Source organism: Perna viridis, chromosome 12 (assembly GCF_037379345.1).
Source record: "Perna viridis isolate PV_CMFRI_1.1 ecotype Kerala chromosome 12, ASM3737934v1, whole genome shotgun sequence".
Lineage (NCBI taxonomy): Eukaryota > Metazoa > Mollusca > Bivalvia > Mytilida > Mytilidae > Perna > Perna viridis.
The window spans coordinates 23,941,558-23,958,045 of NC_142456.1; the positions used below are offsets into that span (position 1 = coordinate 23,941,558).

The window sequence follows — 16,488 nt, forward strand, 5'->3', positions numbered from 1 at the left end:
AGGTCTACCTCCTTAAGCTGAAAATTCAAATTGAGGGGAAAAATTTCTGCAAATGTGGCTAAATATCCTAATTTGACACAGGCATATAAGTATGAAAATGTTGAATTTTTCCTGAAATATTAAGAGGCTCCTGCTGAACCTAGCACCTATGGTGTCATACTAGGCCCAAGCATACTTGGGACAACATTTCTTTTGGTCAAGTTGTGCAATATTTTCGCCTTATCAGAACTGCTCAGCCATTTCAACTACACTTTTATATTACAATAAAGGCTGAGTAGTTCTGATTAGTATTTACATAGCAAATCACTTACTGTAAGACTGAAATTATATTATCACTGATTTTAAGGTCATAGGTTAATTTCATATTGATTACCATTATGAGGACTTTGTCCTCTATTAACTTTACATGTCTTATTGAGTAAGTGATTACTTTATGACATGCACTACCAATTAGACCATTATCATTGATTTCAGCTATTTGATAGCATCTCCTTTCCTTTCAGCTATCTGATAGAGAACCTATCTGCAGCCAGACTGTTCTTAATCAACATGAACATTAGTGTATGTCTAGAGCACAACCAACCATGTGACATCAGTACAGCTGTTTTATCAAATACATACCTACCAGTCCAGGAATGCTCGTTCTCTGAGGACAAGAATAGTTTTTCTGTCAATACATACCTTGCCAGTAAAGGTTTAGATGTGAACCAGAACCTCAGTAGTACTGTTATATCTCAGGTGTTGGAGAGACTTGATGTGGCAGAGTATCTTAACAGTAGTCAGTGTGATAGGAACTCAGGGAAGTTCACTCCTCAGACTTCTACGGGATGGAAAATTGGTAATAAGTGGGAGAAGTTATTTTTTCTTTAAAATTAGAATTGAAAAAAAAAACACCATAGGCATTACTTTTTGTTCTTTCATGGATTAAAAAAAATGAAATGAATGGTACTTATTGTGTGCCACACAATATTTTAGTGTTTGTAAAAACATAGCACAAATCTTCCATCTTTGAATGACTTACGATTTTCTATTGTGAGGCCAAAACAAATAATAGGCTTGTTTTCTGCTACTAGCAAGAAACAAATAGGGTAGGTAGGTAGAACAATCTAGACTATGACAGTGCTTGAGCCAAAATGGCCATAAAATGTTTAGGGTAGGCACAAAAAACTGGGGTAGATATGGTAGGAGGAAACAGACATATTTATTTTGGCCGAAGGTCCATATATTTAATGGTTTGTTAATAAAGTAAAATATGATGTATTAATAGCTCAGTATAGATATCAGTATGTGTTTAAAAACATGTGGAATCATATGCTTAGGACCAGTATGGTAAAAATATGTTTTGTGCTTTTAAAACACATGTAATCATGTTTTTCAAAAATTACATAAAAAACGTACTCTTTTCTTAGTGTTTCACCAATTGTCCACCTTGGAATATCAGAGATTCCAGCCAAAAAAGCTAGGTGAACATGCCAGAATCTCTTATTTCTCAAACAATTGTAAATCTCTGTGTCAGTTAAAAGCCAAAAAAAAAGGTTGATAGTCTTGATTGTATTGATTTGTACATGTATGTATATTTACCCTCATTACATAAAACTTATCTTACCTTATACAATGTTCCATAATCATGTACATGATTTCAGTTATTGTAACCTTTATTTTTAGATTGTCCTAATGATATTGGTACCATGACAACACTTTCAGGACCGATATCCTGTGTTATACCAACTACATGTACCACTGTAGAATGTTGTGTGTATATAGACTTCTTGCAACGATCATTCTTAGCAGTTTTAGATATTGATCCCTGCTCACGGACATTTACTATCAGTATTGAAAGATTTGTGATAGATTTAGACTACCTGACGTATCAGTGGGGTAAGAACCTGTGGAAAATTACTTCCAACATTGTATGTAATTCTTCGTTGTCTTTCTGTATATCTTTAATGACATATTGTTATTTATATCGCAAGGGGACATGGAAATGCAGGGCATCCGTCCATGCATCTGTCGGTTCATGTGTCTGTCCATCAGTCCACCTGCGTTTTCCACACTTTTTTTTGGAATTCTTTTTCCAACTAAGTTTGTTTTTGGTAATGTGGTCATATTATGAAGAGTTACAGATTAAGTTTGACTTTGGTTATGGGTTGAGTGATTTTTACGAAAATAATGTCCCAGGAACTTAGAAAATTTCAGTGAATTTAAAGTTTTCCTCCATTTAAATTTTTTTTTTTTTTGGGGGGGGGGGAACATTGGAATGTTGATCTTTTATATATATGCATCTAGTGATTGATTTACTCTTATTTTTAGAGAATGACAAAATTTTGAATATTTGAATCTGTATTTACCTACCTGAATATTTACATGTGTAGAACTAAGCCATTATGTTTTTTGTTTTTTTTCAGGAAAAACAGACAAAATCAAATTAATGGACATGTATATAATTGAGTAAGTGACATGTATATAATTGAGTAAGTGACATGTATATAATTGAGTAAGTACATAGATCTATACTATACTTGGCGCTACATAAATAACATACTGTTAAAATTTGAATAAAAATATTTTCTATGACTTTATTGACACCTACCGTCGTTTAAATTGTCTTAAATGACTTGCTCATTCATTTAGCCAAACGGCTTCTCCCTGAACATTGAATCGTTAAATTCCGGTCAGATTTTAATTCTCGGTGCCAATATTTACATTGTAAAAAGTCGGCCATGTTTACAGTGATCGGGTTGCTAGGAGATGTTGTTTACGTTTAAATGGTTTGTCCAAAAACCGAAGAACCCAGAATGCATTTCGGCGTTATTTCGGATATCTTGGATTTATTTTACGTGAACAGAGTACAATACCGAGAAGTTGATCAAGCAGATGATTTTCACCGGAGTTCGACGGGAACTTACAAACTTCGTTTGTAAACAAATCGTCCTGTGGAAACCAACATGGCGGATATTAGTATGAGATTTTCCTGTAAGGATTTGTTAAACATGATTTTAGCTAATAAGTGACTCGTTGGTACTAACACATCATGCATATATGCAAACTATCTTCATATTAAATAAAAGAGAGACAACTCTAGCGGTAAGTCCCGACGGTTTTAAAAGTAGAGCTTCAATTCGAAAATGTGTTGTATGTGACGTCGAGTATAGTATACTACAGTTAGATTATCATACTCCCAGCTTTGAATCATGAGCTATATAGTGATCATAGTGTCCGTCTGTCTGCACTTTTTCATTAGTTTTCTCTGCAACTACTAATCACAGCAATTTGATATCTGCAGAAGATTTAAAAAGGGATACCATATAGTGAGTTTGGATTTCAGACTGAAACCACATCAAATTTCTGTTTTTTGAAGACTTTGTTTATATTTGGACCATGTGGTTACTTGGCTGTCCTTTAATGAGAAAAGCTCGTGGTTTTTCAAATTAAATAGTAAACTCTTATTTTAGCATAATAAATCTGGTTCAGTTAAAATTGGGGCTACATGATGTAAAGAATGCAAACAAATTGTAATGTTTATTTTTTTCAGCTTTGTTGTTGACCATTTGACCTCTTCAAGACAGTTCAGGGTAGATATGACTGTAAGCCTATGGTTCGAGGATACCATGGCCATGTACACATGGGAAGTTATGAAACAAAACATACTGACGTATGGAGTGTGCAACTTCAACACAGATTTTGAAGATGCAGGTAAGTTTGCTATATCAATTAATGAATTTCATTTTTTTCACCAAAAAACATTCAGGATACGTATTTACTTATCATCATCTGCTTTGAAATTTACAAGTAATTTAGAGTTTGTATATTACAATTTAAGAGTGATACTGAGTAATATACTAGTATTGTCAAAAATTTTAATTAACTTTCAAAAATTCTAAAGTGGGAGATCCAATTTTTTTCAGTGCCGGAGATTTGCTAATTTTATGTTTTTGTGACATGTTTTTAGTAGAATTGAAGTAATTTATAACAATGTTAAGCTGAAAATTCAAATCAGACAGGAAAAATTTTCAAATGTGGCAAAATTTCTATTTTTCCATATGTTTACTTCCAACAATTTCTCCTTTTTTTGTTGCCTTTGTTAAATCATGGTTGAAAGTATCAATTATCTATGCCTATGCCATTTCCGATTTGTTTTTTGTTTTAGCTTTCTCTTTGACTGCATGGTATACGGACCAAGGGTTAACCTATCAACAGGACCTTAACACTCTGCAGTCAGCCAAACTACTTCAACATCTAGGTATTGGTGACCTTATGTCAGCTGACCAGTGTCAAAGGTCAGGTTCATATTACAACCCATCAACTAATGGATGGAAGAAAGGTAAAAATTGTTAATGATAGGAATTTTTAGGTGTATGTGTAAAGGTATCATTTTGCAAATACATTCTATTGATTTGAGGTAGATTGGAGGATACATCATAACGTCCTTAATCTGTATTTTGTGCCATTTACCGTTCCCCTACCATGGTCATTCATTCTTGGATCGATCACTCAAAATTAGAATTAGTTACTTTTTGGTTTTTAGTTGTTTCATATTAATTTCTAACCATGCTTTATAAGAAGGAAATATTGTACAAATTATGTTTGAAACATGTTATTAAGTCATTTGAACATGATTTGAAGAAAATATCACTAAAAATTTAATACTTGAAGATGTATTTGATGATTAGATCAAATTTCTGTCAGTCACATTTCACTTCCAGTTTGTTTGTTTACATTACGCAATGTCTTTTCACGTACCAGAATCTTTAATTTCGTCTCCAGTTCTTATGTATTTATGTATAATACGCATCCCCATGTTCTGGAAATAATTTCGTTGTAAAAATGTGCGCATAATACACACCAAAATACAGTATATCTGTCCATCTATTCAAGTATTTTGTAAATGCATATCATCTTCAACAGTTAAAAACTTGAAACTTTATGTGAAGATTTAGTAACACATGTAAATGAACTTTCTGTCAGTGCATTCAAAGGGAGATAATTCAACTTAATTTTGTATGTCTAGGATTTGCTAGTTAGTAGATATCACTCAGTGAGGTCCCTCTTAGTTCTAGCTATTATTTAGTATAAATCCAAACTAGACAGACATTGTTAAGGACAGCTCTGCCTTGAAACCTGGGGCAGAAGCTTATGATTAGTGATTCATGGATTTCTTAATTTCCAAAACTTTTTATTGGAAATCCTTCAGTAGGCTTCATAGAAACAGTATTCGACAATCAGAGTGCAAATGAAAGCTGGTCACACTACAACGTTCTCCTACAGAAAATACGGGAAAATTTCCCACCAGAATTTTTACACTATAATCAGTCAAAAATATTCCACAATACATAGCAGATTCAAGGAAATGAACACAGTAAGATTTGTTCTTATACTGTAACACATGTTTTGAAACAGTCTCTTCCATTATGTTTTAATGAATCATCCCCTGCCGATTTTTCAACTGACCAATACTTAAGAATTAGGATATTACATTATTTGCGGGTCACAGGTGAGTGTATAGTCTAAGTATCTATCCAACTTCAGGGATAGATGTAATTGGTTGTATATTTATCCTATGCACTAGACCACTCAGCGAACTAGGCTTTATAAAGGTTTGGCTTTCATTCACTTGGTAATAGTTCTTGGTAAGTAAACTTATAATATAAACATATGCACATTATGTAGATGAAAAGCATTTATGAAAGGAAATCTGTTCAATAATGGTTAAGAGTTAAATATGTGATAAGATTTACTTCCAAGGAAAATGTATGTATATATATATATGGTGCAGCACTACATGCTATACATCAATACACTGTACTACTGTATTTGGCCTTTTCTTAATTGTTTTCCACAGTTAATTCATTTCTAATTTTTGATGAAAAACACCCCCGTTCTTGTTTTCATTCAGAGTCCTTATCACTTGCTTATCTGTGCCTTTCATAAAGGTACAATCACCCACAGCATGGGTGATTCAGCTTCTGAAACTATGTATTGATCTTGAAGTTTGAACTTTAGATATATATAGCCTAGTTTGCTGAATGGTTTTGAGATTTAAACTCCAATGCTTATGTCCAGCCTGCCATGAATTCTAGACTTTGGATGTGAAATGGTAAAGATATATATATATATATTTCAGATTGTGTATTGGATGTTCCCATGGGAACCCTGCCTGATACAACTTCCTGTGTAATTGGTGATACCTGCTCAGCTGTTGACTGTTGTACTCACATAGGATTTCTGGGACGACCATTCCATACCTATCTTTATATTGATCCATGTGATCTAACCTTCATAATTGGTATAGAGGATTTTATGTTCAATACCAGTCTAACATCTGATTTTGAATTTGGTAAGCTAATAAAGATGGTTTACAGGGTCAATACAACTCTCATAATTTTCACATTCTCAATTAAAAAAAAATTGTATGCACTTATAAAACTCATACTGTACAAGCAATACTCACTAAGAAAATAATGTCACAGAATTTTTTGTGGTTGCAATTTATATTCTTTTTAGGGGAAGCCTTGTTGTGTTGATTTTATTTTCTATTATTCATACTGAATTGCAGGATATTTTCGTTAGATTCTAATTTACGTTATATTCGTGAGGATTGGGGAATCAAATAAATTAAAACTCGCCAAAATTTAGTCCAGATATCTCCAGTAGAACCTTTCTATGGACTCAAAAATTAAAGACCACATAAATTTAATGTCCCTACTAAATAGATCTAATTGCGAAATTTGACACTTGTGGAAATAACCCGCTAAATTGTATATGCTTTCAATTTAGCATTTTATTTTTTCTTTAACATGATAAGTGAATGCGAAAATGAGAACATACAGAAAACAAAAAAATATATACTTATATCATTTTGACACATCAAGTAATTTAGGGGACGGCCATTTAATTCTGAGGAGGAGGTTTGGAGATTTTGAAATAAATAGTAATCTTTGAGGGGGGTTATAAATTTTATGATATACTGTTATCTTAAACATACTACGCCGCATATTGATTTAGCAAAGTTTGTGAGAGTTTTTGGACTTAATCTATTTGTGGCATTTATAATAATGGAAAACATAAAAATATATGTTTTATAAATGTTATACTTACAAGGTTCATAATGAGTGAAATTTAATATCTCAAAATATCAACTTGTGTTATTTAGCTTCAACATTATTGCAAACGAACTTAAGCAAGTTTCCTAACTATGATTTTGAAAATAATGTGAGTTGATATTTTGCGATATTATATTCTTGAAAAAATGTTTTCTGTGTCAAATTAAAGCTAAATAGTAATAAGTATATTGTATTTATTTTTCAGGTGTAGAGAAACAATTTAACATGAAAGGTGTAATAAGGTTAACGTAAGTTGAATAACTTAAATATATGTAAAAATATAGATAAAGGGTAATTACAAAGTTACCAAGCTGATGCCTATATATATAAACTTTGAAAGTACTATTGTTCATGGGGTACCCAATTTTTGTGGTTTTCGGGGTTGGTCAATCAAAATATTGAAAACCTTGAAACCACAAATTCAGGAATTCACGAACTTGTAGTTCTTCCCTTATCCATAAAAATTGGTATCCACGCATATAGTACTTTCGCAGTAGCCAAAAGAAATAGTCAGAAAGGAAAATTTGTCTTATCAATAGCAGTATCAATGTGAAAACCTGAATGTTGGAGAAAAAAAAACACAATTGGCCAGACTTAGTAGAGGCATTCTGTTTAAAGGTGCTTTGGTCAGTTGAAATCCTATTTAACTGGACAGAATGTCCTATATAAAAAATAACGAACAATTTTCTTATTCACTGGTCAGATGTAGTGAAAGGGCAATTGGCCAGACTTAGTATAGGAATTCTGATACGAGTTGCTTTGGTCAGGTGAATATCCTAGTTTTCCGGGCAGAATGTTCTGTAAAAATTAATTTGATCAGTTTTCTTATTCACTAGTCAGAAGTAGTGAATGGGTTAAATTTAAAATGTAAATCTGAATAAATGCTTTAAGTAGCAGTCTTTGTAAGAATCATGCAAATTCTGTAATTTGTGATACACCCCAAAGACGGCTACACATTTTAATTTTTGTTATTAAGTTGTTTTATAAGTCTTTATGATGAAATGTATAATTGTTCATTCCAATCTGTCTGCTCTTGGGAGATAATCCACATTGAAAATCCAATGGTTTTATTGTATTTTAGTGTCATTTTCAGAGTTATCTCCCTTAATTTTGAATTTCACAGTACATTCTATGTATTTTTTTTTATCTCATATGAACAAAGGTTATATGAAAAGCCACATGATACTTTCTGTTTACTATGATATTTGAAACAAAATATCAAAAATAAAAATATGTAGGCTTCCAAACCATGAATCACATTTTGCATGATTCTTATATGGAGTGCTGCTTAACTTGTTGACCAAACACTTTTTCTTCTAAGGTACAAGATAGAAGATTTATCTGTAGAGAGACAGTATAGAGTTTCCCTGAAGGTCAGATTCTGTTTTGATAATAATCCTCTGACATGTATGACCGATCTAGAGTTCAATATGTTCCATGAGAGTTTGGTACCAAAGAGACAGTGTTCATGGAATGCAGGATTTTCTTCACCAGGTATGGAGGTTTTGTTGATCTTAGATATGCAATAACAGCAGTTTTGATGTTGGTTGGACAGAAAATATTACAGTGAGCATGATAGGGAGAGATGTAATGTTCTATTGAGATATTTATGCTTTCCTTAGGTGGGGAGACATATTGTTTTTGGCTTGTCCCTCACAAAGTTTGTCAGTGCAACTCCTCTGAAGCTACCAAACCTAATTTTACAAAGCTTGGTATATAGCAAGAACATCATATGTAGTGGTGAATCGTACCGAAAAAATTGATCCCCCAATTTTTTTAGGAGTTATGCCCCTTTGAACTTAGTAATTTGTCAAAAATCCTCATAATTACCTTGTCAGTTCAAATTCTCTGAAACTACTGAACTCATCATGACAACTTCTCTGCAGCCTCTCACTGAGTTTTATGAATCTGTTCTGTTGACACATTGGATACTGCAAGTGGATCCAATTTGCGGGACGGGGGAAAAATATGTTTTTTCAGACAAAAACCAAACTTTAATTAAAACTGATGTTATTCTGTCTATTGGTGATGTCACAGTCAGTTAGACATGACATTTTCATTGGAAATAGACAGTATTTTAGTATCATTGCTGAAGCCTGAGGTAGAAAGGTAGAAGTAATCAGGCAGGAAGAACAATGGAAAAAGGTAAAGTTGCAGATGTATAAAATAAAATTTCCATTGCGAAGATTAATAATCAAATACTTACCCTATTCCCTTAAAGTTTAAAGAATGAAAGATTCCTTTAGTGAAAAAGCATATAAAACATTGTAATGTTTTAAATAGGTGCATGTATTATGTACATGTATTGAGAAATTTCATCATTTCTTTTTTGATAGGATTCTCTTTAACAAATTTCCTGAGCCCAGATTATACAGTTAGTGATGACCTACCCACAGATAAGGCAGCAGAAGTTCTGAGTAATCTTGGTATTGGTTCCTATGTAGAGGCTAGTCCTTGTGATATTGACTCGGACACATATAAACCTAACTACAAAAACTGGAGAAAAGGTATACTACGGAAGTATTATGGGTTACTAATTTTCGTGGTTTTCATGGGTTTGGCAAACCACAGATTGTTTGCTCGGAAAGGTTAAAAAAATAGTTCAGCAGATGCATTTTATTTTATATCAATGAAAACCTGGTACAAATAATATGCCAAATTGTTTACTTAAGGAGGTAGATTTTGGATAAGGGAGATAACTCTTGAAATCAGGGATATGTTTTCTATATACCAAAGCCTATCAAGCTTTCATTTGAAACAGAATATCAATCCAAGCTACTTTGATGCTTAAATGAGATTGATGTAAAATTCTGAATGCAAGTGTTCCAATGATTTGTAAGAATTGTGACCCTTTCTCTAGGTCTACATCTTTAAGCAAAATTTTTTGCCTTGCATTATCATTCACAGATTTTTCCCCACAAAATGTTTTCTGAAATGTATAATAAACATTTATCTGCTCATGAAGTAATTCACAAAAAAAATCGTCAAATTGCTTCTGACAAAACAAAAAGCCTCCCTCCAACATAATTTTTTTTTAAAAAGTGTTTTGAGAACCTAGACTTTTGTTTCGTATGGCCTTAGTTATATAAAGATTTTTTCTGTTTTTTTTTAAGTTCACTATTATAGGGCAAAACACTGAAACTTGCAGGTCAAAGGGACATAACTGTGGTTATTACTAAAGAAATGCCAAACTATGTTTTTTAATAGTAGAGCAAAAGAAGATAGTTTAGCATGTGTTGGGCCATCATGGACTTTTTTTATAATCGGAATTTACCTTCCCTTACTTTTGCTTAATTGTAGTGAAAACTAATTTTGCACCAAAGTTTTGTAAATGCAATAGTCAGTTCTGAGTTGTAGCTAATTGACATTTACTTTATTCTTTTGTAGATTGTGACATGGATGTCAGTTTCCCCAGCCCACCCAGTATCCCTGATACAGCTAAGTGTGCACTCAAGTCTTCTTGTTCCTCTGTGGAATGCTGTATGAGTATCAATTTTCTGTCACAGGGCTTTAGGACCTTCCTTGAACTTGACCCCTGTAACCATGTGTTGACCTTTGGCATTGAACGACTTAAAGGAGAGATAAGTTTAAATGGATATAGTTGGGGTGCGTATAAACTTCTTGGGCTCATTGTTTTGTTCCTTTATGGAAGATATGTATACTATTTCTTTGCTGCAACAATCATAAAAAAATAAGAGAAACCTGATGAATTCTATTTTTGATCTGAAACAAACAATTCCATACGATACTCATTTTTTTTGCAGTTTATGTTGGCAGTCCATATTGACCAATACATTACACCATAGATGTACAATTTGTAAGTTTGAACAGTGTAATGACAAAATTTCACAAAAGATATTGGTAAAACTTTTATTATTGTTTTGTAGGTACACAGGAAACCAGGACTCTGATGAATGTAATAAGAATTGTGTAAGTTTAAGTACTGATCTGCCCTAAAACCAGTCAGTAGAAACTAATTTAAAAAGTTATCAGGTTTTTTTTTTATAATCTAGCCAATGTCATAGCAAGGTCAAGAAGTGGAACACAAAATTTGACATTAAGTAGCTATCTTTGTAAGAATCAGGCAAAGTCTGAAAAATGTGATACACCCCAAAAAAAGCTACATATTTTTATTTTTGTAATTAAGTTGTTTTATGTGTCTATATTATGAAATGTGTAATTATTCCTTCAAATCCGCCTACTCTGAAGAGATAATCAACATTAAAAATCCAATAGATTCTATTGTATTTGAGTGTCATTTACAGAGTTATCTCCCTTAATTTTGAATTCTACAGTGCATTCTATACAATTTTTATATCCTTTGAGCACTGATTATACGAAAAATCAGGTGTTAATTTCTGTTTACTAAAGCATTTTAAACAAAATATCAAAAATAAAAATATATAGGCTTTCCAAGCATGTATCACATTTTGCATGATTCTTAGCTGGAATACTACTTAAGTGTTTGGGTATGTTGATGCAGTCAGTGATTTTGTTACCCTTTTATTGCAGCCATATATCGGCTTTTCCCCTGGAAACTTTTCCCAAAATGTTGAAAAATATTTTTCCCAAAAGGAGAAAAATTCCCAATTGTCAGGCATAATTTTTTTAAAACCAGGTTTTAAGCTAGTGAAATGTTCCTTGAGACGTGATTTCTTGCCCTGGTTCTGTGTTCACTGCCGGGAAATGTTTTTTTCGGCAAGTCGTAACCTATTGGGAGTATGTATTTGTCAGTTTGGTTTTGGTTTTCAGTTCCAGGTGGGCATATGGTGGGTTTTGTCTCCCGTACCGTATTCCCCAATGTGTTGAAAATACTAAAAAAAAATTCCCAAAAATAAAAGGTTAGGACTGCTTTTAAAACGAGGAACAAAATCACTGGCAGTAGAACTAAATTCATTGAGGCTAAGTTCCTATGTGGGATGGGAGTGTTTATAAAAAGTTCAGTGAAATCAGTCTGTACCAACACTTTTTGAATCCCTTCGTTTTAGTTAGAATGTATTTTGAACCTGAATAAACTGAAGAAATTCAGTCCAATTGGGGTTTGCTTTCACTTTACTTATTTCAAGAAGACACATTCTTCCTTGACTCGAATCACTAAAAGTTAACTCAAAACTGGGCCTGACTTGAAAGAAATTTAAGCCCTTTTCTTTAGGAACAATGTTTCATTTAATTGGTTTTTAAATTTGCCTGCATTCAAGACTGTTGTCCTTGTGATATCATTGTTTGTGTTTATATCTTATCATTTCCATTTGCCAATCACCTGATTGCATTGTTGTCATAACTTACCACTAATTCTACACTTAAGATTTTTTTGTTTAATCGACTACTGATTGTTTTGTTGTTATAGGTTTACAATAACAGAGCAGACATTACGGTATGAAGTAGACTTAGACCTTAGTGTGTGTTTCGAGGATGGTGGGAGTTGTTACTTTACAATGACTGTGTTCAGAGATACACTTCTACCTAAACAGATCTGTTTGACTGGTACCAGTTTCATGGACTCTTGTAAGTAATTATAGAGTGTTTAATTGTAGGGGTGGCCTTTACCTGGCATTTTCATGAAGGCATGTCAGGACATAACAAAGCAAATAGTTTGTATTTAATGATCACGGGCATTCAGTTTGTATTTAATGACGACAGGTCTTCATTTCGTATTTAATGTTGACAGGCATCCAGTTTGTATTTAATGATGACAAGTATCCAATTTGTGTTTAATGACGACAGGCATCCAGTTTGTGTTTAAGGACAACAGGCATTCAGTTTATATTTAATGACAACAGGCATTGAGTTTGTGTTTAATGACAACAGGTCTCCAGTTTGTATTTAATGATGACAGGTATCCAAGTGGCAATGCCTCACTGGATTTTTATCGTCATCCAAACACAGCATCAATACACAAGTAAATAAAACATTGAAAGTTATCGACTAAGACATACTGTATATTGATGAATATGCAAAGAATATGCAAATTCATCATTAACTAAATTTCCTTCTTTGGTTTATTAAGTGATGCTTGATTGATTTTTTGGGGATTGTATTTTATTATTAGTGTAGACTATTGTGATTAAGAACTATTTATGCCTTCATAAACTGTATAATTCTTTTTTAGCATTTTCCTTGACTACATTCCTAGCAAGTCAGGGACAAACCCTGGTTTCCCCACTGCCTGGACTTACAGCTACCACTCTACTGAGTACCCTTGGGATCACAGAGTTTCTACAGGGGACTGCATGCTCACACTCTGTCTACCCATACACACAGACAAATGGAAGATTCAATAATGGTTAGCACAGATATTATTATTACATGTACTTTCACCCCCATTTGATGAGTGGGTTGTATATTGGAATCACCTTGTCAGTTTTCTGTCCAAATTTCATTGCAATCATCTCAGCTGCTAATCTGTTCATTGATTTCAATTTTGGTATGTGGCTTTAGTGATCAGGCATAAATTGTAAGCGATTTTTGTTGCAGTTGATAGTTTTGAATAACTTGAACCCTCTGTAACTATCTTTTTAAAGAAATCACAGTGATGTTTTTGTTTTTGACATTACAGTGGGAGTCGTGTTTGTGCTTAGAATGAAATTGTTACAAATTCAAGAGGTAGGACTAGATACAACTTACTATGTGTAGCTGAATATTCTTAGGTTTACTTCAGTTGTATTGGAAAAGTGGTTCCTTCGAAACTGGAGATTTGTCATTTTCCAGCTGGAGATTTGGTTTGAAAACTGGAGGTTTTTAATTGGTGTATTTTTCTCCTAGCATAACAAGTAAATTATGTGTGAAGTTTATGGACAACCTCATACTTGAAGTTTGTTTCCTTTATAAAACATGCTGAATATTCCAGGAAAAGATTTTCTACTTATTTCTTGATTCAAATGCCATAAGTTATTTTCAATTTAAGCACCACCTTCCTTGGTAAGATATTTTATGTTCTTAAGACCTTTACCATGACAATTGGAAATTGAAGTGCAAGCTTTTTTTTCATTAACTGCATACCATGAAGTTAAATATTTGGGGAAATATAGCAAATTTTCAATAATGCTGATAATAAATTTCCAAAATCATCACAATTCTAAAGGAGTATTATTTTCTTTTCTTACTGCAAAAAGAACTTGGAAAATATACTGTACTGTTGAAATTACAGAAAATATAAAATACGAATTATAAGGGAGGTAACTGACATTTTGAATCAAGAATGGTAATTTTAAAATTTATGAACACACATGGCTCTACCTAGTTTAGACTTAAAATGACAGTAATAAAAAAATTAAATTAATCTTTAGAAATTGATTGGCTGCCCATGAAATGGTGATGTATCCAATGGCATCCATTTTCTAATTGTCAAGCATCATCGATAACCCTGATCAGCTGATTGCTCCACAGAGAATATTTACCTGTCATAAAACATTTCTTTACCTGTTTAGACAGCAATTAACACCTTTTGTCATATTTGTGGCTCATCAAATAATCAAAGGAATGAGATTATAACACAAATTTTTGGGTTTGAATACTAGGGTTTCTAGATATTTTTTGACAGTTCAGAAAGCAGTAGATTTTCTGTTCCCTCAGCAGAATTGAAGAAAGGTTCTCATTCAGGTAGAAATGACCTACTGGCGGTAGGTTCACCTGTATGTTATAAAATGATATTTAATTGTTCAGAGACAAAATAATTACGGAATTGTTTTGTATTTATTTATTTGTTTTCTAGAGTGTGGAGCGTTTACAGACAGCCTGACCTTACCAACATCAGTCTCTTGTAGTATTGGAGCCTTCTCCTCTGCTTGTTCTAACATTCAGTGTTGTTCTCAGTTGGACTTTATTTCTCGCGGCATTGAAACCAATATATTCCTGGATCCCTGTAACTATGAATTGACCATACGTATTGAAACCTTGTCCGCCACTACGTCTCTCTTAGACTATATATGGGGAACGGAGAGAAGTTTCTCTTTGCTAGGAGGCATTCGATTGAAGTAAGATCATATAACTTGAAATGCATCCTTCAATAGTTTTGAATAATGAGATACTTTATCAATAGAAATTTGATGAAGTTGTTTGTTAAGGGATATCTAAAATCGCTGAGATTTTTTCTGCAGTAATTGTTTAACTTTAATCTGTGCTTTTTCAAATTGCTTAAAGTAATAAATATAATAAAAATACAGTGATTAAATGTTTCTTGCATCTGTGACCTGAAGATCTTTACTGTCTCGTTGGTTTTAAAGTTTGGTCATTTTTATTTATCTTGAATTTAGGTATTTAAGGAGGTAAACCTAGGGTAAGGGACATGACTCTTGAGGTCGGTGATATGTTTGTATCATATTCAATTTCACTAAAGCCTATCAAGCTTTCATTTGAAACAGAATGAAATCAGTCTTTGATGCGTACATAAGATTGATGTAAAATGCTGAATACAAATGATTTCTAAGAGTTGTGTCCCTTACCTTAGGTCTGTTTTCTTAACTGGAATGATTATCTGTTAGTATAAAGTTTAAGGTAACTTGTACTAACTCAAACTGTATGAACCACAACTATTGATAACATCATTTGAATTTGTTATTTCTCCAGCTTCACACTAAATGATCTTGCCAATGACGATGCATACATGGTAAAGTTCAGCATTCACCTGTGTTTAGAGACCAGTGATCCATTTACCTGTGTTGTTAACCTTCCTATAATGGACAATGTCAAACTTTCCAAGTCAGCCTGTAATTGGAACAATGGTTTTAATGTTGATAGTTAGTATTTGTACATAGATCATACAACTCTCTCCATGTCACTCATTCCATCATTCTTTAATGAACACCTATTTTCTTGAATTAATTTTTTGACATGTCAATGGAAATATTGAATTATTCTAATATGATGTACTTTAAAGCTCTTTAGGCCACAGCCGTGGTAAAAAAGTGATAAACTGATGACCAACATCATAGATGTATGAGGATCTTTTACATTTTTTTTTTGACAACACTGTAGATAAATTTACCCAATTTTACCAATGCCACAATGGAATTGTGCTCCATAGTGGTCACCATTTCGTGCATCACATTGGCTATATCTTTTATTAAATATGAAGAAACTAGTCCTGTCAGAATCAAAATAAATCATGGAAACTCCATTTTATCATTGTTTTACCTTGGGCTGGTCATTTATGTCGTTATATAACCTAATGCTCGGGGTAAAATAATGCAACATACATGGCCAGCCAATGGTGAAACAATGGTAAAATGGAGTTTCCATGATTTATTTCTTAAATATTTTATTCTTCTTGACAATTTCTAAATTAAGTTAATGTTTTGTTCCCCTGCACTAATTACACCCTGCCTCTAAGGAAAAGGTGTGTACTGTTATACCTCCGTCCATCTGTGTTTTTTTTAAACATATTTTTTTC

General features: G+C 32.9%; 1 protein-coding gene across 1 annotated transcript in view; it reads left to right on the plus strand.

Moving 5' to 3' along the window:
• The window catches only part of LOC148601762 (uncharacterized), a 247,117-nt gene that overhangs the window by 72,514 nt on the left and 158,115 nt on the right, over window positions 1–16,488 (plus strand). Inside the window, exons 61-75 of the mRNA XM_088556149.1 lie at window positions 504–838; window positions 1,666–1,878; window positions 2,406–2,448; window positions 3,533–3,693; window positions 4,148–4,321; window positions 6,122–6,334; window positions 7,306–7,348; window positions 8,422–8,594; window positions 9,437–9,607; window positions 10,488–10,706; window positions 10,988–11,030; window positions 12,448–12,605; window positions 13,210–13,383; window positions 14,812–15,073; window positions 15,666–15,835. Coding sequence (XP_088412275.1) covers window positions 504–838; window positions 1,666–1,878; window positions 2,406–2,448; window positions 3,533–3,693; window positions 4,148–4,321; window positions 6,122–6,334; window positions 7,306–7,348; window positions 8,422–8,594; window positions 9,437–9,607; window positions 10,488–10,706; window positions 10,988–11,030; window positions 12,448–12,605; window positions 13,210–13,383; window positions 14,812–15,073; window positions 15,666–15,835 — 2,552 coding nt within the window. The remainder of the gene's footprint in view (window positions 1–503; window positions 839–1,665; window positions 1,879–2,405; window positions 2,449–3,532; window positions 3,694–4,147; window positions 4,322–6,121; window positions 6,335–7,305; window positions 7,349–8,421; window positions 8,595–9,436; window positions 9,608–10,487; window positions 10,707–10,987; window positions 11,031–12,447; window positions 12,606–13,209; window positions 13,384–14,811; window positions 15,074–15,665; window positions 15,836–16,488) is intronic.